The following is a 25,932-nucleotide window of genomic DNA, read 5'->3' on the forward strand; positions in this document are numbered from 1 at the left end:
CTACAGTGATGGCAGACTGAAGCCAGTCACCTCACCTCAGCTGATTACATTTTAGTTGGATATATTCGTATACCAATATTGTGAGGAAAAATATATACAAAAAGTACAATTTGTACTGTATTTGTACTTTATTTTGTGTTCCAGTCCTGCAGGCATGTTCTCAGTGTTCAATTCAGCGGGATGATGAAGTGAAAGAAGGTGATGAGGAACACGGCTGAAAAACTGTTTTGTTTCGCTGTCATTTGACAGGCGGCATGGTTGACGGAACCATCTGCAATAATGCCCCGATCAGTCATGCTACTGTTGAAAATCAATGTGACCTTGTCTCGTGCTAGTGACCAGTGACCTTTTCACGTAAAGATGTCATTCAGTACAGTCTAACAAGCTGCTTGCTGACCTGGGCTGTCATTTGAAAACTATAGAAAAATATGAATGAGTATGAATACCATGTATTAACCAACGACTGTCTCTTTAAACTGAATGGCAAAACATTACAAACAGCTTGTGAATGAGTATTTTTCCTTTGCTGCAGTGTTACTTTTACACACTAGAGGGCGGCATTGAGTCTTTCGTTCAAGGGGTTTTGCACTGAACTTCACACCGTTTGTGGATGAATGCAAAGCAGAGGAGTGAGGAGTTCAGGACAGAGGAAGGCCTTCTTCCAGATCTGATGATTGACGCTGCTAGGTAAGCCATGTTGGACACTTTGACCTTTGACCTTCATCCATACTCAGGGCGTATCTGCACGCTAATCAGGCCATATGTCTGCACGCATATATATCTTCACGTCTCGCTCTCTCCACGCTTGGACACATGAAAACGCACGAGCGCTGCGATCACATGACGAGTCAGAGTGTGCGTGGAGCGGTGCGAAACGCTCTCCTCGGGCTACGGTTCGAGGTCATCTCGATGGGGCACGGGCCATCAGAAGGCAGATGTCAGGGACAAAAGGAGCACTTTCATGTCCTGTGTGAAATACGTGTGTCCAATCTGATAATGACACAGAGACACACTTTGCACACACTTAAAAGGAGGCGCAGGACAACAGGAAATGGACCCTGGAACTGTCTGTGGCTGACCCCGACAGCATGCACACGGGCTAATGGCTGCTCCCTCAGGAGCATGTGACCCGTTGGAGGTATTTGCTTAATGACGTGTCTCGTTGAGTTCAGGCTTTAATAACACTGACAACGCCAACATTGGAGAACTTCTATGAAATAAGTGAGCTTCAGACAGTTCTTCTTGAGAGTTGTTGCAATAAGATGAGTCAAGCAGGTCAACTAATAAGTTTCGAGCCCCTGGCTGATTATGAAGCCTCCTGACATCCAGTTGGATTTACAGGGAAGGAGGGGGGGAGGAGTTGTGTGGGGATTAGGGAACAAAAGGTTCCTTCTCTGTCATCAAAGAGGATCTGCTCCCAACTTAAACCCGCGCTCTGTGGCGACAGCTTTTTATTTTTTCGGGAGAAGGAGCGACGGCTGGAGGGATGGGGGGGGGGGGGGGGGGGGGGGGGGGGGGGGGGGGGGGGGGGGGGGGTTATATAACAGGAGAGTCTGATGGTAGGGGATGCAGATTTCAAAGTAATCTTTAACTTTAAGCCCTGCAGTCCCTGTGAAATGAAGCCCTCTGCCCCAGACACAGCGTTGCCTGTGGCTCCCAGTGGAAGCATGCCACCCCTCCTTTTTTTTTTTTTTTATTCCTCCCAAGCTTTTGTCACGGTGGCATTTAAGTGGCATTACTCACCCGACTGGATGGCCCGAATGAAGGAGTCCCTTTGAGGGAGCTCAAAGGGATGAAGTTTAACTCCTGAGACCAGAGTCGCCTCCTAAAACAACAGTGAGCGGAGATAAATGCCTGCTGTGATGTCAGGATTCAACACATATCTGCACTAAACAGAGACATCCGCGTGGACCTAATCTACAAAGTCAAACTGTGAAGTTACTGCAGTGGCCTCATATCGTAACTTTCCCCCCAGTAGGTGCAGGAGCGTGTTTGTTTGTGAGGACAAATACACAAAACGTCAGTTAACCATTTTTTTATTGCTCCTTTGAAACCTTTCAGCTTTGACGGTGATCTGGGTGTGGACCGAGCCATTATTGAGTTTATATCTTGCAGTTTATATGAGTCGGGAAAAGCAAACCTAAGCCCATCAGATGATTTGAAACCCCTAGGAGGTTCATCTCCATTGTCTTTCGACTTTACAGCGCTACTTATGCCGGCCCCCCTACCCCAAAGTTATTTCTCTCATCTTGTGAGAACCCATGTCCCCTCAGGGTCATTGGCCTGCGGTCCCCTGCTGACCCGGTCCACCGCAGGGAGTCGGTGTAATCACTCAGAGGTGGGTTTGGGGTAAGCAGGTTCTGTAATTGGCACATTAGGTGAAGATAGAAATGCTGCTGCTCGCACCAGAATGTCACCGTAAACCAAATAAACCCCGTCAGCTGTGTGGGAAAACACACCTGCTCACAGAGCCTCCCAGGAATCTATGAACGCATTATAAAACAATAGTACAGTGCAGGAGAGACGTGGGGCAGTGATGGGTGTGACGAGCTATTGCTCTGTGGTGCAGTCGACCACGCTGAGTCTTTAGTGAGCGTTGCACGATCGCACAAGCGAGAACTGGAAGCGGAAGTGCGTTCCCTTTAAAGTGCGAGAAAACAAAATGCAGCCGTTCTGGAGTCTGCTGCATGGGGCCCTAGGCCAAAATCCACAAGGGGTCCCTCCACCAGTGTCTACCACCACCATGTTCCAATGGCACCAACGAAAAGTCATGCCAGAGACCGCCACAATAAACAAGCCTTAACTTCTGCTCACAGCGTCCATTCTTTATACTTATATTTACATTCCCTTTATGATAGAGTGTTTTATTTACCAGGTACCATCTTGACTTCTTCCACCTTCTTCATCCTCATCTACTGTACAGATGTGGTACGTGGACGCTGGTAACAAATAAAAATGCAATGACAGAAAATGACTTTATATATTATAGTTTTATGGGCTACATATACAAAATACAAGTTTTGCTTCAGTCGTGCTTTATATACAGCATCCTTTTATAACAATAGATAGAGGCACTGGAGTAACTCACATACTAATGACGGTACAGTGAGTGTACAAATACAGGATCATTGAACTCGGTTTCAGTCGTCATTGTCTTGATTGATGTCACCAGTGATGCTCACTGACGTAAAAAGCCGATTTCCTCTCGTGGTGTGAACAGGTGTCCGAGCTCCGCAGCCGCAGGTCACGTGACGTTATCGCCGGGCGAGCTGAACTGTCGCGTCTCCGGCTGGAACTTCACCGTGCACAGCAGCCAGGTGAGAATGAGCGAGGCCATTTCCAGGACGCCGGCGAGAAACAGGCACGTGGGCCCCACCGGCCACGACGCGCCGCCGAAGTTATGCGCAAAGACGAGGCCCAGCAGCAGCAGCGCCACCGCGCACACGGAGCAGAAGATGGCGCACACCAAGCCCGACGTGAACGCGACTCGTCTCAGCGTCAGCGGACAGCCGCCGCCGCGCCCACCGCGGCCGCGCGGCGGAGCGGCGGCGGCCGTCGGCGCGTCGGCCGTCGGCGGGCTCGCGCGCTCCGGCTTCTTGAACCGCACCGCTTCGGCCACCGCGCTGTTGTCGGGGAGGTTGTCGATCCGATACTCCGGTACCGGAGTCCGGTGGCGACACACGGGGCAGCCGACTCTCCAGCCGCGACCCTCGCGGGAGTGGAGAGCGTCGAGGCACTCGCGGCAGAAGGTGTGCGCGCAGCCCAGCAGCTTGGGCGCGCGGCGCTCCGCGTCGAAGTCGTTGTAGCATATTTTGCACTCGTGGTCCTCGTTGGGGAACGGGTCGACGGCGTCGGGCGGAGCGGAGCCGCGACACCCGCCTGTGCCGCCAGCTTCAGCCATGGCGCGTCCAACCAGTCATTCGACTGTCCGCTAGTTTGATGACCCAGTTCCCACAACTTGATTATTTCCGCATAAGAAAATACCCGGATGGCAGTAAAACGCTGCAATAAAGACTCCCCGTGTGTATCACATTTATACATGTCAGCGGCTTATCTGGTTACACACCAGACTTGTTGTGTAATCGAGTCTGAGTACATTCCTGTAGACGGGGGTCTCACTTGAGGGGGCTTCATCGCGACCCTATTTGTGCTATAAACCGTCGATGGGGACTGTTCGACCCCAGTTATAACCTGGTTGATCTGGCACCAGTGTGTGTCATGTATGATGGCTTTAATAGAGCCCTTTAACTGTTGAGTTACAATGAAGTACACCGTGTTGACGTCTGTCTGCGTTTCAGCACCACTGACAGTGGACAGCGCCGAGCTGCGACACCTTCTGCATCTTTGCATCTGGAGCGATTTTTTACCAGACGTTTGTGACTCAAAGTTACTCTAAGCTTGAGCCTAAACCTTTCAACTCCACGACGACCACTAAGCAGTTTTCATGTCATGAACGTCTAAATAAGATTCTGTGTCACTAATATTCATTCATTATGTTGTAATAACACCAACAAAAACATGCCCTATGTTAATCATGACTTTTTAAACGTTCTAAATAATCTTTTTAGTTACAGCTTTCATTCTTTATAGTTATAGTTCAAGTAGACCTATGTATAAATAATACGCACTTATTTTAGCTGAGTTTTGTTTAGCAGTTGCTGTCTTGATTTATTCTTTTAACTTGTTACTTTAAATATATTCTTCATATACTGTAATGTGAGTACTTAATTAACTAGTTATATAGTACATGCTTTGCTTCAGTCGTGCTTTACACACAGCATCTGTAGAAATATATCTTGCTTGGTAAAGGCACGTTTGCATGGAGTCACCATCCACCTGTAATTTCACCCATTGATGTGGAAAATACCCGCATGACAGTTGGATTATCATCTATGGGGCATTTGTCCACTTGTACAATTAGAATTTAACACCTCATGCTGTGGTCTGGCTGCGTTTCAGCACCACAGACAGTGGACAGCGCTGAGCAGCGACGCCTTCCACGGGTTTTAGGAAGTCCGGGGTCCAAAATGGCTCATTTCATGCCAACTGCTGTTCTCCTCATGACTACAACAAGAGGTCTTCAATGGTTTACACTTGATGCACACACTGTGACCTCCTCTCACTATGACAATACAAAGAAACTGTGTCACGGATATGTGAGATTTTGTGATTTTTTTATTGGAAGGTTACCAAGAAAACCAAACTACAAATAACAACAACATTCATGTTGTCAGACAACGTCCAGAATCAGTTGCGATGTTTGTTTAAATAGAGCCCATGCAGTGAACGTGCGCCCTCTTGTGGCTGCATTGATGTGTGCACGTGTGTTTTTGTAACTGAATTACCAGTATCCAGTTAGATGGTTTCAATTACACGTAATGCAGTGACTGTAAAACGTTGTAGTTACTAATAAAGACTGTTAGATTTCAGTAATTTAGGAGCCACAAACTAAACAGATAAATATCAAGGAGGAAGCTAAAAACCTTTGTTCCATTATAAACCTAGTGATGTAATTTGCTATTCTGTTTAAGTCTTATAAAAATGCCGAGACGAACATGTAGCATGGGTTTAATGATCTTTTTAACCAATACTTAAATCTACGTGACCAATACTTTGACCAGTATAAGTACATGGAAATGTTTTAATGTGATGTTTTGAAACTTATATGGACACAAAAGAACCGCATGTCCTTAAAAACCTGCAGCAATCAGTGAAGGACTTTGTGGTGGTGGAGGTGACTCATGCTGAAGAACACTGCACTGGGACCATTTGGCCCACTGGGTGACCTGCGCGCCCACAGGCTCTCACCTGGCAGCACCTTACGGGCCTTTGTGATGATAACTGCACTCGGCTTGAGTTCCCACTGAAGTGTTTGGCCTCACATGTATTTGATAAGATCAAACACATTAGAAAAACACTGCCTCTTGTAGAGGCACCTTGTAGCAGTAACATCCCAAGGCTACTAATCACAGAGTGGATTTCCTCGTTCTTCTAATCTGTTTCTTCTGTTTTAAACCATTTCCACTCTGTGGTCCGTGTGAAGAATAGCTCTTTTAAAGTATCACCAATAAACTGCTATAGGTTGTTAAAGACAAAACATCAAACACATCACAAGTAAAACATGAAAGATGCAGCACAGTCCTTTTCTATGTCTTTGTAATATACATATAATGCGCTTTGTAGATATTATAAAGTCTGTCCAGTCTAAACATGAATCATAGTCAGTTGCATTTAGGTGTAAAGACCACACACTGGTCTCAGCATTCTTTACAAACCGCGTCTGCATAACATGGTGAAGGAACAGTATATTTTCATGGTTTTGCATTTCCAAATGCTTCATTTCACATGGAGAGGACTGTCAGTAATAATCTCCACTCTGAAAATCTCCACCTTAATTCCGTGGGTGACAGCAGTAGAAACTGCCAGTACTACGCTGCGGCCGATGATTCTCTGAAAAGCCTAAATGAATAAACCTGATGTTTAAATAGGATTTTTTTCTGACACACTAAGAGCCCATTTTTCCACTTTACTTAAAACAAAGATGAATACTAAGCAGTTTTTTTTACTCTGTATGAATGTTTTTCCCCCCAGAAGCCTAAATAGCACCACAGCCATGGTTCAAATTGCCTATGGGTTATCTAGATAGAGCCAATTATTGTGTTTTATAGTGTGTATGGTTCCAGACTATATCCTTGGAAGCCCCTGGCTTATTCTGTGCGTACGCATGAGATGCAACACGCTCGTTCTTTCTGGGGCCATTTTGTTCTTTATTTTGTGATGCATTTTGTTCGGCACCGCAGCACATTTCTGACTCAGCTTACCCCCTAATTGATTTGACATGGTAGATCCAGTGTCCTTTTCATGATAGTCAAACTTTAGTATGATAACTTTCTTTCTCGCTCCATTCCTACTTTTATGGGCGTATAAAGTTTCCATATGGTCCTTGTCAGCATTTCTGTTTCACGTGGTCTCATAGGAGAAGTAAACATGTATTGGGCCACATAGTGTGGGATACTGCAGAGAAAATAAAAAGTTGGGATAATGTAGTAAAACATGGATACATCTTTGCTCTACAGCATCTGTAGTATCAACACAAACAGACATATTATCACACTGAAGGCAGCATCCACTTGACTGAAGTATCTGAATTATTTATATGTTCACCCAATAATGTAGAAAGTGTCCACAAATCTGATGGCGCTAAATTAATTAGTTGTCAGTTTGTCTTGCGGGGGTCATGACCATCCAGTCATTCATGGAATGCCGGTGTGCTCTTATTCCTGGGGGAGAAGGAAAACGTATATTGGTCTATTAAACACGCCTAATTATCATAATTACCACAACTCTACGTGCTTCGCCCGAGTCCGATGGGGGTCTGTACTTTATTATTTATGTGCTTTACTGCCGCGTGGCTCGATCTTTAATTAGTCGAACTAGATGGTGGAGCTGACTTTATTGCGGGTAATGGACTCCTTCAAGAGAATCTCTCGCTTTCACAAGACGTTTCTGTCCCGACCTCTGGTATCTGAGCTGCCTGTTGTGACGAGCATCTACCTGAAACGCTCTAAGCAGGAAGAACTCCCATCTATGTTTGTAATAACGATTTAAAATGAACTGTTTACGTTTTATTGCCCTATTGTATGGTGTAATATTTACCATAATTCATTTATTAGCTTTAAATAACGAAAGTTCTAAATTGTCTAACATGAATAAACCTGCAAAAAACGCTACAAATGTTTTACAGTCGCCTGCAAACTAATGCATTCGTTCACAGCATGAGGGACCCCACCGAGAAGTGAACCCCGCAATGCTGCACAATGCTACAGCTGTTCCATTATCAACAAGTGCACGCGCTTCAAGCGCAACAACAAAAAGACAACAAAAGTAACAATTCTCATAGAGCAATTAACGCACAGTTTGCACTGATCCCTGCTTCCCGAAAAGTAGTAGATTCAGCGCAGTAGATTCAGCATTAAATTAAACTGTTTTGCTAAATTAGATGGTATAAGCCATTCCGTTATATATAAAATTAACAAAGCCCAAATAATAATAATAATAATAATAATAATAATAATAATAATAATAATAATAATAATAATAATAATAATAATAATAATAATAATAATAGTTCGACGGTTTCGGTTTGTTTATTAGGTCCATGTCCATTTGCAGTTATGAACAGCTTATTTATGAGCTGGCATAAAAGAAGCTCCTGTTGTGAGCACATCAGTTGCATCTTTGTGAACATAAAGGTTTTATTGAATTTAAGCACTTGTGAAAAGTTTGAAGCTTGTGACACGACGAGCTGACCTCCTGAGGTCAGTCCGCACAGGAGGGAGCTCCCGTTGTCCAATCACGAGGCTCCTCCAGCCCCCGAACGTCCGGGTTTTGGACCAATCAGGAGTCCCATCGCGGAGTCAGGGGAGACAGCGTCCACAGATAAAATGTTTGACTTCCATCCATCCTCCTCAAACCATCCCCACAGTCCTCGCAGGACTGACACCAACCTGCGCTGATCTGAACTCTCACCGTACCTCAGCCCGCACCGACCACCGGATAACAGTCACTTCTGAGGGATCCACTTTTCGTCCTTTCGGGGCAACCTGTTGCTCAAGGAAAACGGGGGGCTGCGCCGGCGCTTTCTGAGGGCGAAACGCGGCATCTAAAAAGAGTTTACTGTGGAATTAAACGGGGGCGAGCGCGGGCAGCTCCGTTGGAAGCGTTTCCTGACACAGAGTCAGGAGTCATGACAGCACTGGCGGGAGGTTTACCGAGAATGATGAGACCAAGTCCCCACCAGAACTACCCACGGGCCGGGTACTCGCTGGAAGGTAAGAGACCACCACCAGTTGCTGCTCAGAAACTGCACAAACTCAGACTCTACATTTCTAAAACATTGGCATCAGGGAAGAACTCATCTGCAAAGGGTTTATTATCTAAAGTAAAGCTGGATCACCACTACCCTGACGTAGATACTTTTTGAATGTAAATGTCATCGAACACTGTTAATAACATTAACACGGTAAAGATTAAGAGTTTAGTTTTATTGTTTATCTTTTATGGCGGTTAATCTTCTCAAAATTAATTATCATTGTTGTGTTTACATTATCCTACAATGACTTTTCCTTCTGTTATCGGCCTCTAGAACTTAAGATGGTTGTAAAATAAATCCAGCTGCAGTTTTTGTCTTTTCAGAGTTCTCAGCACTAACATTTATGAAAATATAAACTAAGACACATACAAGTTATGAGTGTTGCATTAACCTAAACACGCCATGCTGTCTAGTGTCCACTCCGCTAGGACAGGGACGGGTCAACCAGCTCGGCGGTGTCTTCATAAACGGCAGACCTCTCCCCAACCACATCCGTCACAAAATCGTGGAAATGGCCCATCACGGTATTCGGCCTTGCGTCATCTCCCGTCAGCTGCGGGTGTCTCACGGCTGCGTCTCCAAGATCCTCTGCCGGTACCAGGAGACGGGCTCCATCAGGCCGGGAGCCATCGGAGGCAGCAAGCCAAAGGTGAGACCCGCAGCCGATGATGCTTTGGCCACACGTGGCTAAAAGGGCAACAAAATCCAATGAAATGCGATATTTATTTTAAAAAATGACTCGAGGAAATATATGGTTAAAAATCTCTAAGGCCCCACGGCTTTTTACGGGTCAACTCAAATAAACACGAACAATTAAACGGACTGTTGTCAGTAAATAGCAGTCTATAAAAATATAGAAATAAAATATACAAACAAAACAGTATTAAATTACAATTATAAAATTCAACGTAACATTTTGAAGGGCATAAAGTTTAAAAAGTTAATACAGACTAATCTAGTCTGACTTTTTAATCATCTAATTGTGCTGATTATAGTTTACATTTTCAATTACGCAGACGAGTCACCTCTTTTCTCTCGCCCTGAGGCCTTGAATCTAAAAGCTGACAAACTTTCCCTGCTTTCTTTCCCCCACAAAAGCAAACCGCTTCTCCAGAGGTGGACAAAAAAATCGAGGAGTACAAGAGAGAAAACCCGGGCATGTTCAGCTGGGAAATCAGGGACAGATTGCTGAAAGACGGGATCTGCGACAGGAACAACGTTCCCTCAGGTGCGCGACGGTGGAACCAAATGAGAACATTAGGATACTTTGTTAAGCCTTCATCTCGTTTTAACGATATTTAACAATGCTTTAACAATATTTAACAATATTATTTCCACATTTGGTGAGTATTCATGAAATGTTATACGCCATTCGTTCCTTTTTGCCCAGTGAGCGCCATCAGCCGCATCATGCGCTCTAAATTCGGCGGAGCCGGTGAAGATGAAGAGGATGATGATGAAGTAGTGAAGAGGGAGATGGAGGAAAACGAACCACGGACAAAACACAGCATCGATGGCATCCTGGGCGACAGATGTAAGTTCACGATTAATGATTTTATGCTGCGAGAATACTGTGATGTGGTGAAAGGGGAGTTGATGATTTTAATAGTGGATTCAGGCGATGCTGCAGTGGTTGCAGAAGTGAATAGTTGTGAGCAAATAATAATAATAATAATAATAATAATAATAATAATAATAATAATAATAATAATAATAATAATAATAATAATAATAATAATATAAAACGATCGTCGTGATTATCTGACGCTGAAGTGATTAAAATACACTTTACGCATGCGCTTCGACTCCCGAGATTTAACAAACAGGCAGAGAATATTTTAATGGATAATCAAACATTTGTCTAACTCTCAGGCCTGAGAAACTTTTTTTTATATTCACTCGGACAGTCGAGGATGAACTTCAGCGGACAAAGCGGACAGAGTCCATTGAGACTCACGCCTCAGTTTGACGCGCACAAAAGCCAAACTCCAGTGAGCGGCTCAGTGGTGTACAAAAAGACTCCCGGGTCTTTCAAAATGGGGAAAGAAAGGGAGAAAAAACTGCGCTGACAAAAGGCCGGGAGAAGACATTATGAACCCGCAATGAGCGATGAATTATTCAGGGACACCAATAGGCCCAGTGCGACCTGGTTTATAGACTGTTAAAAAGTGCCAATCTGGGTTTGTCTTCAGAAAAGAGATACGAGAAAAGCAGCGCTCAGACTTCAGACAAACACCTGTTGATTTACGACCTGTTGAGGACCGAGGAGCTGTGCCACAAAAGGAGGTTTCTGTTGGAGAATAATAATTTGGTCTATAGTTAATTATTGATAAATTCCCTTTAATCTGCGATTTTGGCGATGGGATGTAAATGTAATTTATTCTTTTTATACAGCGTTGCAGTTTTGGTTGGTTTTATTTTGAAAGACGGCAACGTATTTAGATAAACACCAGGTTAACTCGTTCAAGAGTTGGCAAAAAGGCTCCCGGTTGTTGCGTGAATTGTTGTTGTGTTAAATTCGTAATCATATTTGAACGGTGCCGTTACGTTTCGCGCACGGGGCCTTTGTCGCAGTCTTTGCGCGCGGAGCATGACGCCTTCGGCCGGTGGGCGCAGGGAGACCCTTCTCTCCACTAGATTAAATCCCCAAACCTTTTATTTCTCTCCACTTTCATCTCAGGCGAAATCCGCCCCTTTCCTCTTCTGCCGCGGGCGCACGCATTCATGCAATATCTGTGGGCCCTCTCCCTCTTCCAGGCGGGACGCGTCCCCAAAAGCCGGTCACGCAGCTGACGCTCGCTGCTCGACGTCTTCTGCGCGTCATTCAAAAGCAAAGCAAACCATACAAATTAGAGGTGATCTGACCGATCAGTAGATAGTCTAAATTCAATGTTCATATTTATTTATTTATTTATTTAATAAGGAAAACTTTCCGGAAGTTAATACAAGAAAATCAGTATATCTTAAATGTTTACTGTGTGAATATTCCCTGTAACAAAACAAATGACATGAGATCCTTTCCGAGGAGTTGGTGACATCCTACATGCAGAGCTCTGGGGCACTGTCCCCCCATTGATATACAGGACAGCACTATTTCATTCTTCTGTCTCTTTGTGGAAGTAGTTGTTGTTTTTCTCTTTTATAGCACTTCATTAGAATGTGAAAAGAGTGGTTTGGGGACTGGGAGAGTGTCTTCTGGCCAAATATTGATTAAGTAGGTGTTTGCAGAGGCCATTGTTGTGGTGGAGAGAGGCCTGTTGCTCTCTGCCCCTTTCTCCTCTGCTGCTATTGTTGTCTTTCCTTAAGTGCTAAGATCAAAGCTGACTCATTTAGATTTATTTGTCTGGGAAAAGGAGCGCTAAGGTTTGTGGGACGGAGTAAAGTGCGTAGCCCCAGGTCTGCATGGCATTAGCAAGTGGCTGGAACCTTGTGGGAAAGGATGTTTGCTGGGATGAGTCGGACGTTGTTTACATATTAGGTTTTGTGGATTGAACTGACTCGGTGTTTGCGGGATTTGGGAAACTTCAGCTGCAGCTCGGCATGTGTTTAAAAAGAATTTGTGCCATGCATCTGATTTAGTTGTGTGTGTTTTTTTTTTTTTCTTGAGCTTAAATTCGAACGCAGAGTAATTCAACAGCCAGCGGTTTGTGCAACAAGCAGGAGCTAAATTAATTGATCGCATCCTCTATTTATTACTGTTAGCACTTGAGCCTCATTTAACTAATTAAAGTAATCAAAGTCTTGAAAGGAGAGCAGCCACTGTTGCAGGGTCCATTTATGGCGGCGGGGGCGAACGGGGGGGGGGGAGAAGAAAGCTCAGAAATACAAACAGTCAAAGGGATAACTTTTTTTTAAAGGGAATCCTGCGGTGCCCAATTGAATGAGCCCACTTCTTTCAAATGTGCCATGGTGAACGCAGTCAACATGTAATAATTGGTTTCATTGAGGTGCATTCCAACAATCTGCTGCCATTCTCCTGCCTCTATTGTCCAGCGGCAGGCAAATAGCCAGAGGGACAGGAGGAATCAAGTGCTGACAAAACATGAAAGATTTAGCTGCTTTTGTGGAAGGAGCTGAGTAGGACTTTGTTTGTGTAAATAAACTGGGCCACTGGCTCCCTGGGACTTTGGCACGGATTCAGAGTGGACAATATTGAGTAATGAAAGCAGACGTATCATATTTGCACTTTGTACAGCGTTCCCCCCGTTTTTTTTTTTTTTTAAGTAGCCGAAACTCCGGGAGCCAACTTGTTAGACCAGCCTTCCACGCCCGATCTGCCGGGGCCGAAAACAACTGTAAACAAAGAGACAGATGTTGGATTTCTTTAAATTTCGGTCTCGCCGGCCCGTGCGTTTCCACAGCGAGCTGCTAAATGATGTGGAGGGTTCTCGCTAGTCTCAGGACACAGAGGGTCTGAATGCAACCAGAGGAATGTGTGCCATAGCCACATTTCCATTTTCCTCTCAAGGCTGCATAATAGAGAAATTTATATGTGGGCCTCACTCTGTGTGTTCATACGTTTAGACAGCCTATTATCCTGGATGTAGGCCAGTGGACCTTGGATGGATGGATGGATGGATGGATGGATGGATGGATGGATGGATGGATGGATGGATGGATGGATGGATGGATGGATGGATGGATGGATCATTCTCAAAATTCCCTCTTTCTCAGAAAAAAGAGAACAGAAAAAACTCCACACTCGCTGATCTGCAACTGAATGCAGACTCTATGCTTCATTAAAGGTTCTTTCTCTATTGGCACCCACATTGTGATCCTCCAATATTAATTCAAAGGACAATTAATGAATGCGGGCCAACTTTGAAGTGATGGGCCGGGGTCCTGCCCCGAGCCGGCCCCTCGGCGCTGATGTACTCTCCGCATTCTCCCCACTAACCCCAGAGACACTGTGAAGTGGCTGAAAGAGAAGCGACGAGCAATGGAAGGTCAAGGAGAGGAGCCCCTGCAGAAAAAGAGCTCTCTATTTCCTTGGAAGTATTAGCCTAGCAAAACTCTGTGATGGGGAGGATAAAGGGGCGCGAGGAGAAAGGGGTCGGGGGCGAGGGGACTCTGCAAAGAGGAGCACAATGGGATAGTTAATTGAGTAAAGCCAGACAGCGTTGTCAATCACTTAACTTTGTTTAGCCTTAGTTTTTGTGGAGCTGTTTCATCCAGCACATTGCACATTATGGACATGCCAGCATCTCTTTTGCTGTTTTGATTAATGTCCTTCTTCCCCTTCTAAACAAAGAATTAAAAAAAGAAAAAAAATGAAAAAAAAAGAATTATATTTATATATAACATTGTGTGTGGGTTCTTCCAAATACTTGTAATAAGTTAACAACACAGGTTGTAAATACGGTGAGGTCATAATACCTGAGTAAATGGCCATTACAAAGGGTTTGCAAGGTAAAAAAAAAGGAAGTGAGGAATGTGATGATGGTTTTTCTCGCTGTTGAGTGTCCGAGGTGAAGCCGAGGGGTGAGCGGCGAGGCCGTTTCCACAGCGGTGCCGCGCAGTAGCTGTGAAGAGGTCAGGGGCTAAGCTTGGGTCACTTGGCTGGTAAAACTATCAGGCCACAGGAAAAGAGGTTAGGATAACGTTTGGGAAAAGACGGCAACGCACGGAGTGCAGCGCAATTTATTAGCTGACGTGTGGGGGGGTTCTTTCTTTCCACTGTTTATCTATCTGGTAAATGCCGATTGAGCTGATTGGTTTGGCCTGGTTTGGCCTGTTTTGGCCCGTCTTGGCCCATTTTGGCCTGTTCTGACCTGGTTTGGTCCAGTTTGGCCCGTCTTGGTCTGTTTTGGCCCAGTTTGGCCTGTTTTTACATGGTTTGGCCCGTTTTGGTCTGTTTTGGCCCGTCTTGGCCCATTTTGGCCCATTTTGGCCTGTTTTGATCTGGTTTGGCCCGTCTTGGTCTGTTTTGGCCCGTTTTGGCCCAGTTTGGCCTGTTTTTACATGTTTTGGCCCCCCTTGGCCCGGTTTGGCTGATGGACAGGTCTCAGCCCAGCCTGGGACCAAAGACGGGCCCACTCGCGGCTCCTCGTCCCTTCCAGCGCATGGCACCACGTCTCGGCGAGCTCATGGTCCGCTAAGTGCCGACCTCCTGCTCTCGTTCACCGCGCTCTCCTTTATTTTCACCATCGTCTCCCTCTCTCTCCCCCCACCCGCCCCCCCCCCTCTTCGTTCCCAGGCAGCTGCGGGTTCCTGGGGGCTCTTTAGCAAGTCAAGTGAGCAGCCCACTGGCTCCCATTTTCCCCCCTTAGCTGTTAACCCCAGCTGAGCCCATAAGCTGTCAGTTAACCATTCTTTTCCTGCGCCGCATCTGCTCGCTCTGGCTCTATGTGGCGCGGCACTATTTTATTCAGTGGCCCGCTCCTCTGTGCTCCGCGGCCTGAAAGGCCCAAATCTACTTCCCTGGGCAAATAACTAGTTCATTTGTCTCTTCTGCCCTTTGTTTTGTGCCGCGAACACATGTCACCAGCTCAATTACCTTCTCTATTAACTGCCCCTGGAGGAAGGGCTGGATGGCCCCTACCACCACAAGCCAATAAACTGCCCCATATGCTCCACTTCTATGTCTCACTGGGCCTCTACGCATCTCCTTTCATTTAAATCTCTTTATTTTTGTCTAATTTCTTCCTTTAATATGTTTTTTTGCTTCTTGGCTGCATTTTACAGAATTTAAAAACTCTAAACCCTCTGGAGCTGCAGTTCTTATTTCCTGTGCTCCTGCGGCTGCCCCTCCATGTTCACATTTCCTGAACGCCTGGCGAGGCCGCGTACGCGGTAAACAAGCGCAGCCCTAATTCTCCGAGTCGAGCTCCTTTTTCTTCTTTTCTTTTTTCCGGCCTGTTAGAGGCACCGCTGCTGCAGGTGAAGCTAATGGGAGTGGACGTTCCCCAGCTTCACATCTGTGACCCTCTGGAGTTTATCCTCCCTGCCTGTCAGTCTCATCCTCTCTCGGCTCATAAATGCTTGTGTTTGTGGCGTCACGCCCGTATACTGTAAATCCTATTTATTTATATGATATTTTATTTAAGAGCCTCCGATCAGAGACAGAAACCTGTTGCGTTAACCTGTTGATGACAACGCTGTTAATATTCCACTATTCAAACTAGCTTATTAACCAACACCTCCTGATTTATAACAGCTGTTTTGTGGATAATTCTGCCGTAGCCCTAATTTCCGCTTGAGGGATAATAATCTATCTTTCTATTAAGATTCTTGTCGGAGCCGCAGCCAAACTGTGAGCGGCTATGGAGCATTTTCAGCTCCCCGGTGCTTTAGCTGCAGCGTAAAATTTGATTTGGGTGTTTAAGTAAGGAGGTCGAGGCCTCCCTTTGTGCGCGCGAGTATCCTCTCCGGTCGTTTGTTGCAAGGGAATGTGTGGGAACGCGTCGGCCTCGGCGTCGGCGTCGGCGCGCCTCAAAAATCGATCCGAGAGGCGGACGCGCCGACGGGCGAGCGCAGAGAAAGCGAGGAGGAGTGGAATGAACGGATCCGATGGACGGGACAGGTCCCGTTTTCCAGAATGACCGACACCCCCTCGCTCCTCGGCTTGGCAGCCCGCACCCCAGCATCTTCCTCAGGTGCCTTCAGTCTTGCATCTACTTCCCATGGCAACCCCTTCAATCCCCCCCATCCCCCAACTTTGTGGCCCTCAGGCTGTGGAGGGAGGGGATGGGGGGCTGCTCCCCTGCTGTGTACCTCCTCAGCCCCCAGTGGCCCATCTCTGGACCCCTTTGTGCCCCATTTTCTCCCTCCCTCCCTTCATTCCCCCACCAGTCTCTGGTTCTACAGCCCCCATCTCGCCCTACTGCCTCCCCCAACACCCCTGCTGGGCAGGTGACAGGCCCCTGAATGCAGGCCCGAGCGTCCCTGATGGCTCCTACAGATGGAGCGTGGTAATCGGTCCAATAGAGCCCTGCCACAGGCTTTTCCCTGCTATGATACAAAGGCTTGGCCACATCACTTCCAAAAAAAAAAAAAAAAAAAACCCAAGAAGACCGAGCGGGCGAGAGAGAGAGAGAGAAAGAGAGGAGGAGAGCGAAAAAGAAAGAGCAAGCCAGTGGATGACAAAAGGAACACTGTCATTTACCATTAGGAGAGATTCTGTGACGCTGCAATGGTGCGTTTTCTCTGTTTCTAATAATAAAAACAGGGAATAAAAAAAGGGAAAGACAGAAATAAAGGGAGGCAGATCCCACCCCCACCCCACAGTTAACATGAGTTACAGTGCCAGTGGGGAGTTTTATGAGCTCGCCTCCTTTCGCTTCTGTGCCGTCACTGGCTCTTTGTCCTCCTCTTTATTCCTGTGCCCGCGTCATTAAAATGATAATGACACCGCGTGTTGCTCGGCTCTCCGTTCCTCTATGCAACCTCCTCTCGACGAAGGCCGATAAACAACGAAAAATGTGTTTATGGGAAGGAAAATATCAGGCTTAATCTCCGTTCTGCATGTATTTTAAACGTTAGGTCTCAAAAACAAACCGCGTCTGGAGGTGTCTGAGCATCCGGACAACCCCCCGTCCCCCGCCCCCGCCCGGCCTTGATGCCAGTGTGGCGCCCTCGCTTCGGCTCTAATAAAGAGCTCTTCTCAGCGCCAGAGTCTTGTGCGCCGGAGGTCCGGAGCGGTGCAGGCATTCTCCGGCACCAAATCCCTGTGTAATGCCTGCTCAGACACATACTGGCAACCGGCACAAACATTTCCTGCTCCAGAGGCAAAGGGAGATCCCTTCGCCCCCCCCCCCCACCTTCTCCACGTCTGACTTGGCACTTTTTAATTAAAGCTTTAAATCTGGTGGGGGAGAGAGAGAGAGAACGAGCAGTCTGGGGGAAACAGACCAGCTTCTGTCCTCGGCTGAAGCCTCACACCTGTCTCGGCCCCTTTATTCCCTTCCCTCCCAGCGTAGGTGCTTATTGCGTCGAAAAGAGGCAGTGAACCCGCATCGTGGGGCCTTGAGAGGTCGACCTGGGCCGGACTCGCCACCGGATTCCGGGCTCTTTCGGTCCTCTCAGCATCTGCGGCCGACACATTGTCATGGACTCCGTTTTCACCGCCCGTGAAAGCCCGGACGCAGCAGATGCGCGACTCTGAGCGTGCGTGCGACTGAGAAAAGAGCTGGGGGACCGCGGACACGTAACGGGGCACAATAGCAGGCTGTCACGCTAGTTTGTGGCGCCTAATCATTATTTAATAGATGGGTAACCTCCCCCCTCCGATGCACCAATAGTGCTCTGTCTCCAGTCTCAGGCCTTCATTGATTCCCCTCTTCTGCTGAATTAGATCCCAATAGCTGTCTCCCAGTCGCCCGGTCTCCCTCTGCTGCCCTGAACTGAACAAACAGATTAAGAGGCACCTGCAAAAGGCTGCCGTCCCCTCGGTGTCTGTCCCTGTGGGTGTAGTGCACAGCATGGCTAAGACTGGGAGAGACACACTGTCCCGGGCAATAGATGCCCCAGAGGGATCTAGTGCGATTTAATCCATGTTCAAGCAGCCTCTGGCTTTTGATCCCCTCAGGAACCATGTGTTGCACTAAGCAAAATCCATTGTCTTGGCTCTGGCTATTGTACGTCAGCTTAGCATTGAGCCCGAGTTCCAATCTGAGCGGCGCCCTGTTTGTCCTGCCCGTTTCCAGCCAGTCACTCGGACGAGGGCTCCGACGTGGACTCGGAGCCGGGCCTGCCCCTGAAGAGGAAGCAGCGCCGCAGCCGGACCACCTTCACGGCGGAGCAGCTGGAGGAGCTGGAGAGGGCCTTCGAGCGCACGCACTACCCCGACATCTACACGCGGGAGGAGCTGGCGCAGCGGGCCAAGCTGACGGAGGCCCGGGTTCAGGTTGGGATCAGCGTTACACATATGTGCCGCGCGGGCGTAAAATTGCACTGGGACGTTGCCACGCATTCCTTACAGCTATTAGGCATGTGCCCCCCCCCCTTCTCCAGACAAACACAGACACACTGCTCCCGCTGTGCATGAAGACAGCTTTTCCTGTCACCCCCTGCGTAAACGGCTGTGTAAAGATCCACAAAATAGATCCCAGCGTCAGATACTGTGCTGATATCAGCTCCGGCAGCCCTCTGGCGCTGACCGAACACATTGACACACGGAGGTTTCATGTCGGCGGTTTTACTGCTCGCTCCAGATGTTAAGATCCCTATCGGCCCAGCTCCCTGTAACTTGAACACACACACACACACACGCACGCACGCACGCACGCACGCGCACGCACGCACGCACGCACGCACGCACGCGCACACACGCACACACACACACACTAAAATAAAACACGTCCCTCGTCCCTCAGGTGTGGTTCAGTAACAGAAGAGCCCGGTGGAGGAAGCAGGCGGGAGCCAATCAGCTGATGGCGTTTAACCACCTCATCCCCGGCGGGTTCCCGCCATCAGCCATGTCGGGTCTGCAGCCCTATCAGCTGTCGGACAGTCCCTACCCACCGACCTCTATAGGACAAGGTGGGAAGAAGTTCATATTAAAAGAACAATAACATTCTGGATTTCAGAATGATCAGATCCGAGCTAATGAACCGCCCTGTTTTTGTTCCCAGCAGCATCCGAGCAGCCCAGCACGGTCCACAGACCCCAGCCCCTGCCCCCCACCTCTGTGCACCAAAGTGGCCTCAGCTCGTCGGCCGGCTCCCAGGACGCCGGCTCCGCCTACTGCCTGGCGTCCGGACGCCACGGCTTCTCCGGCTACTCGGACGGCTTCGTGGCGCCGGCGGCGCACGGCAACGCCGTCAACCCCGCCATCGGCAACAGCCTCTCGCCTCAGGTGAGACCAGGCGTCCGTTACAGCCGCGCACAGAATGTGTGTCTATTTAGAAAAATGTGATATTTCCCAGAGAGCAGTTGTGAAAAGCAGCATATGGACGGGTAATGATACATGCGCGCTCCTTCTTGTGGGACCTGGAAGGTGTCATTGCAGTGACATTGATGACGCCTTGTTCCGCTGAAAAACACGGTAGCTTTTCATTTTTGTTTATTCTGACGGGCCGCTTGATGAATTTTAAACGTGGCCGACGTCGGCGGCTGGAAGTCAAGGAGGACGAGGCGCGCGGGGAGACGTATGGATGTCGGAGGATGACACAAATCAAAACTGAAAAGACAATTATGCTCGATTACACAGTCATCAGTGTCCATCAGCGGCTCCCAAGCAGCCCAGAAGATGGACTAACAGGCGTAAAACGAGCTTTTAACCGCCACAAAGGGTGGCCGGCTCGCGTGCAAAGCATGCTGGGTACTCGACGCCTGATGAGAAGGAACCTCGCACTCCTGCCAGGCACAGATAAAAACGCGCCTCGGGCAGGTTTGTTGCTGTGAGAGTGCCCGAGGATGTATGTTTAGTGAGAAGCACCTTTGTGGCTGACGCTATAATTGGCTCCGGCTCAGGAACGCGCTCCTACGTGAACTGCGGAGGCCTTGCGGGTCCGAACCCGAGCCAGCGGAGCTCCCTCTCAGTTCTGAGGCTGCTGCTGCCCGGCCTGTGGCGACTTTGACGCCAACAACGACCCCCAACGTGTGGTTTGAGCGTTAACCTCCGCTAGCGGACGCCTCGTCTTATAGGGAATGTTTGCTCAGGCTGGAATTGCAATCACAGAGCGTTCCAGTGTCTTAATTGATTGGAATGAAGTAATCTATCCCCTCATAACAAAGTGTGTAATTTATGCAAATGACTCACTTTGTTGGATAATTTGTTTTAATTCATGTATTCATTGCAGCTGTTTGAATGTATACTGCAGTGCAGTTTTGTCTGTTTCAGATGAGGACAGAATTAATTTCCTGATTTTAACTTAATAAGGGAGAGGAAATGAGAATTGATTGAATTTTATGACATTGATAGTTAATATATGAGGACCTCTGCACTTGGGAAACTTTACAGCTCCCTTTTTACCTGCTGCAAATCCGCCCTGTAGTTATCTGGTTACTTGAACTCCAAATTTGTCCAAAAGAGCTGCTCTGCTCTTCCAATCGTTTCTTCTCCATCCAACAGGAGATTCATTTATCTCCAGATATGGTCACATTAGTGCAGCGTGGAGTCTGGACATAGATACGGTTTATGTTAGATCGGCGATCCTCTTGTCTGATGGCGTTCGGCCCGCGTCGGGAGCTGCTCCGCTGCGCTGGCCCGCTGGCGTCTCGCTGCTGATCGGGCGCATACCAGAGGAATCCTTTCTCACCAAGGAAGCGAGCGGCGGGGATTTGCAACCCCCCGAGACCTAATCTCCGGAACAACCTCGGAACAGACGCGCCATCGGGAACTGCTGCCGTTTGAGTTGTTGTGTGTGTGTGTGTGTGTGTGTGTGTGTGTGTGTGTGTGTGTGTGTGTGTGTGTGTGTGAGACGGAGGAATCAGGGGTTGAAAATGATTAAAGCATTTAGAGTAAAGCAGAATTTGATGCTTTATCGCCTGCAAACACAGAAAACATAGTCCAGTCTGGTGGTTGAAATCTGAAATCATCATCATGTGAGAGGTCAGAGCTATAAATTGCAGACATTACAGGCAACTAAGGGTCCCAGCATGCGTCCATGTCCATGCATGTGTGTGCGGCAGCTGGCTGTCACTCGCCAAAGCCCTCTTCTCCACCTTCGCTCGCAGTTTATTTGTCTCCCGAGCTGATTTTTTTCTTCTTCTTCTGTCTTTTCGGGGTTTTTTTTTAAGAGGTTTTCACGACGTGGCTTCTCACGCAAACCATACGCGCAGCTGCCCACCGTGTATCACTGATACCCCTCACCCCTGACATCAGAGCAAAGAATGCTTCCCATGCACACGCAGCCAGCGAAGGCCTCAGACATAGGCTTTGACCTTCTTCACCCAACATGTACGCCGGGGGTTTGGGGTTTTTGAGGTGGAAAATACAGCAGCCTTTTTCTATTAGGATGAACTGATTGAGACTCTCTCTCTTTCCTCATTATTTCTTTCTCATTAAAAAGAAACTGAATAAACGCTAGGAAGCCCCGCTCCTCTTTAATCTACTTCTATAAATATTACAGGCTCACTCGCGGACTAAGAGGTTGAAGCCTTTGGCCACCGTCTGCTCACCAGTCAGTCAGTGCGAGTAAAGAGAAACCACATGTGTGAAGGAAGTCAGTGATGATGGATTTCTGACGCGGAACACGGAGACGGGTCCCGCGCGTCAGCCCACCCACCCACAGCGGAGTGGGAACGCTGATGAACTGCCTCGGCACGTTTGCTGTGGTCACATATAATTGACGGAATTGATTCATAGAAATCAGCAGTGTTTGTTTAGCCGGCAGAATTATCGTGGAAGAGGATTGCGCTCTGTTGCCGTGGTTACATGGCTCTCCCTCCCCCCCCCCCCCCCCCCCCCCCCCCCCCCCCCCCCTCCAGGTGATGGGCCTGCTGAACCCGGGCGCGGTGCCGCATCAGACCCAGAGCGACTTCACGCTGTCCCCGCTGACCGGGGGCCTGGAGCCCAACGGAGGCATGGCCGCCAGCTGCCACGGGTCCCAGCGCCTGGACGCCCTGCCGGGCCTGACCTCCATGCCCGCCCTGCCCAGCACCCAGTCGTACTGCCCGCCCTCCTACAGCTCCCCGGCGTACGCCGTGGACCACCACCCGTCTTACCAGTACGGACAGTACAGCCAGAGCAAGGTAAGCTGGCCTGTCAAGGATTTAGGGCTGCGTGGGGGAGTTTAATTATATAGAAGTGATTGGAGTTGTGTTCTTGTGTAACCTTTGCTCTGGAGGAGCTGCTTAGATTCGCTTTTTCGGCCTCACCACCCTCTTTAATTGCGCCGACCCCTGATGAGGGAGCGTCTCAAATGCCCGAAATTACCCGCATGACACAGAACACTTACCTCAGTTTACATTACCATCACTGGACTGTCCGCATGGCGCGGCGCAGAGGCACTCACTGTCCTTTCATGACCCTGTATGATGAGCCTGCCCATCAAACCCTTAGTGTACCTCACTTAGCCATGTAATGACCCCTGTGTAACAAAGACCGCCGCCCAAATGAGGCGAGCCGCTTCCCCAAAGCGTGTTTGACAGGAGGGAGGGGAGCGCGTGGGTCACGGCGGCGTGTTGTTGGGGATGATCTGAGGTACACTACCACATGTTGACTGGCCCATCAGTGGCAACATCTTGATCTTATTAATTTAGCTGAATCTGGGAGAGACCCACGCTTTGCTTTTGGGGGTTTGGTGAAACCCGCTTGTGTGTGTGTGTGTGTGTGTGTGTGTGTGTGTGTGTGTGTGTGTGTGTGTGTGTGTGTGTATGAAAGCAAGGTAGGGGTCTCTTTAACAGGGGGTGATTATGGCCCTTGGCAGAGCAGGATTGAAACCATGTGTCCCACTGGAGGTCAGATGTAGAGCTGTTATTGATCAGTGAGGCAGAGGCAAGGATCACATAAGACTCGGTGTCAGCCTGCTTTTACTGACTACATTTTGTTCAAAGAATGTCCGCTGAGGCTCCCAAAGGTCGTCACCTGTTTTTGGGATATTTACTATTTGACCCAGGTCCCTGATTTTGCACTGTCCCCTGCTGCCGCCTGGCCTCGTACCCATGTTCTTTTTTTTTTCTCATCCAACCTGTTTGATTTCAAAATAAAAGCATTTCATTCTTCTCCCTCTTCTGCCATGCCTTCCTCAGGTGCCTTTCATTATATGAGCCCCCGCCATGGTTCTCTGAGCAGGAGGCTCCCCCAGCAGTCATCACCCGAGGACACTTCACCCGCTTCGCCCCAACCTCCCTCAGCTCCGCAGGCGGCGCGCACGCGGAAGGCTGGTGGGATGGAAAGCTGGAGCTGTCCTCTTTCACCGAGGAAGGCGACCATTTGAAACGGAGGGACGCTCTGACTGGGACAATTAGGACCAAACGCGCAGCCACTCCTGTTGCCTGCCGCCCGCTGCTCTGTCCATGCGAAGAGGAGCGGGGAGATGGGAGGAAAGACCTTCAGGAGTCTGTGTTTGATTTTTTGTAATAAGTGGCAGAAATGCACCGTGACGTGGTTTTGTAAGGCCCCGGGCTTCTGACGGAAGCAACAAGTTGCGCTCAGCTGCAGCATTCCTTTCAGAGACTTTATGACCTGGACATTGATGTTCTTGTACAAGGCGCCGGACATGGAATCGTGCTTAAACCTGGACGAGCAGCAGGAAGATGGATCTTGACCACTGCAACCCAAAGAAAGTGCAATACATTCATACCTCACGGGATGTAAATGAACATGGATCAAATGTCCTTGACTGTATTCTCCCATCGTGCTGTCTCCTATAAGATCATCCGTTTCGGGTTGTGTGCATTCATCGATCAGGGGAAATCATCAGCTGATGAACGATAACAAACATAGTAACCAAAAGAATTCTCTGCCAGTGAATACATTATTCCGATTGACAGTTAATTTGTGGTTTTTGTGTTTCCTCTTGCATGTGTTAGAGTAGCTGGTTTCACAGGAACTTCCCAACATTGGTTGCGTTGCTTATTTATTTAGGGAACATGTCACCGTTGTTCGTCGTGTACAAGTGCTTTTAAGTGCTTAAGTAAGTCTTACACAATGTTTATTATACACGTGTTTTTTTTGTATGATTTTCATTTACGTTGGTGTAAAATGATTCTGTTGTAAGAAGCTTTGTGTACAATACAGCACTATTTACTATTTATAATAAACTATATAAAAATGCTCAAGTGAATGTGATTTGTGGAATAGTTTTCTTTCTTTCTTTCTTCTTTCTTTCTTTCTTTCTTTCTTTCTTTCTTTCTTTCTTTCTTTCTTTCTTTCTTTCTTTCTTTTCTTTCTTTCTTTCTTTCTTTCTTTCTTTCTTACCTACACACCTCCTCCTCTCATGCTCTCATACTAGTGTTCTAAATCATAAATATATCCCCTTTCATAAACACTCCTTCTGGACAAATTCCTGCTCTCTAGGGGCTCCTTTACAGCTCCTAATGACTAAACCAGGGCTGCTGTAAAATATCTAAGCACAGTGACCCACGGACACGCTGGTGCATCAGTCACTGACAGGAGTGCGCTAAGTTCAGAAGGTTTTCGATTCTCGGTGCCAAACACAAACGAAAACGTGCCTCTCCCAGTTGGCAGCCTCCTCGAAAGGTAAAGAGACACCACTGCATTTCTATCATTACCCGTCTTATCTCCTCGCTGATCAGTGAAACACCTGTTTGTATCATTTATGTGAATAAAGTAAAATAACAGCACACGTGAATGTGTGTTAGCATTTTCGTTTTCTTGTTTACACTCAGTTCGGGCTTCTTCTGCAAGAAAATCGGGGCAAGATCACATTTCACTGTTTTCTTTGCTTTCCACAAACCTTTTCTTTTACAAGTGCTCAACTTGTAAGACACAATGAGTGAGGAAGCCAAAGGGGTTGCTTTGGAGTGGAGTGTCAGTCAAGCACCAACACACTGGAGACAACTTAACCTCTGACCCCGGCGCTCTTTGAAATGAGTAGACTACTTGACCGGGGCTGACAACAATCCACTGACTCCACAGCCTCCAAGCGCCCAAATTGAAAGTGAAGGAAGGAGCACAAAAAGAATGGCGGGCTGAAAAAAGGCTCACATAAAAAAAAATTGAAAAGAGTTTAAGAAACAGTGTTCTGGAAGGATTTAAGTGTTGATTGGTTTATATTGAAAAAAGTTTTAAAATAAAGTGCCAGGAGCGTTTTTTTGCTATTTTGGCTGCATCCCATGGGAAAAGGGAGAGAGCTTTATCTCCCAAATACCGCCTTATCACGTCTCCTGGAGTGGGTGGATGACTCACCGCGTGCCTTTCCTAAAGCAGCGAGTGGCTGCCTCTCGCTCTCTTCAGCCCCTCCTCGCTCGCCCCTTGTCCCCTTTGCTATTTTTCTCCATCCCCTGTGATATGAAGCACATGAACCGGACTCTCCTGCTCCCTCTACTCCACAGATGCCAGCAGATTCTGGAGGACGCCGGCACCGGCACCGGCACCGGCACCGGCGGGCACCACCTCAACCGGACTCTGAGTGCCGCCTCCGGCTCCTGGAGCTCCTACGACAACGCTTTCCTGTACATCCTGCTCGTCATGCTCTTCTACTCCTTCCTCG

At 47.9% G+C, this 25,932-nt stretch overlaps 2 protein-coding genes and 1 long non-coding RNA gene across 4 annotated transcripts; 1 reads left to right on the forward strand and 2 right to left on the reverse strand.

Moving 5' to 3' along the window:
- Positions 1 to 1,811: 1,811 nt before the first annotated feature.
- LOC114843999 (E3 ubiquitin-protein ligase RNF186-like) lies at positions 1,812 to 4,054 on the reverse strand. Its single transcript, XM_055503973.1, has 2 exons — positions 3,089 to 4,054; positions 1,812 to 2,939 (listed from the first exon to the last, which is right to left on the reverse strand). Exon 1 carries the CDS (start codon positions 3,899 to 3,901, stop codon positions 3,245 to 3,247), a length of 657 nt encoding a protein of 218 aa, XP_055359948.1. The 5' UTR covers positions 3,902 to 4,054; the 3' UTR covers positions 1,812 to 2,939; positions 3,089 to 3,244.
- Positions 4,055 to 7,881: 3,827 nt separating this feature from the next.
- Positions 7,882 to 24,533, forward strand: pax3a (paired box 3a). 2 transcript variants are annotated; one of them, XM_029130992.3, is made up of 9 exons: positions 7,882 to 8,831; positions 9,286 to 9,521; positions 9,971 to 10,100; positions 10,263 to 10,406; positions 18,517 to 18,716; positions 19,186 to 19,351; positions 19,444 to 19,667; positions 22,244 to 22,507; positions 23,507 to 24,533. In XM_029130992.3, the coding sequence occupies exons 1-9, from the start codon at positions 8,747 to 8,749 to the stop codon at positions 23,522 to 23,524; spliced, it is 1,467 nt and encodes a 488-aa protein (XP_028986825.1). In that variant the 5' UTR covers positions 7,882 to 8,746; the 3' UTR covers positions 23,525 to 24,533. The 2 variants fall into 2 exon arrangements, with proteins under 2 accessions (XP_028986825.1, XP_028986826.1); XM_029130993.3 differs by having other exon boundaries at positions 19,447 to 19,667.
- On the reverse strand, positions 13,059 to 14,779 carry LOC129603339 (uncharacterized). The gene is made up of 2 exons (XR_008693113.1): positions 14,644 to 14,779; positions 13,059 to 14,593 (listed from the first exon to the last, which is right to left on the reverse strand). It is a non-coding gene; the product is annotated as an uncharacterized LOC129603339 (long non-coding RNA).
- Positions 24,534 to 25,932: the final 1,399 nt, after the last annotated feature.

This window comes from Betta splendens, chromosome 17, assembly GCF_900634795.4.
Source record: "Betta splendens chromosome 17, fBetSpl5.4, whole genome shotgun sequence".
Taxonomy (NCBI): domain Eukaryota; kingdom Metazoa; phylum Chordata; class Actinopteri; order Anabantiformes; family Osphronemidae; genus Betta; species Betta splendens.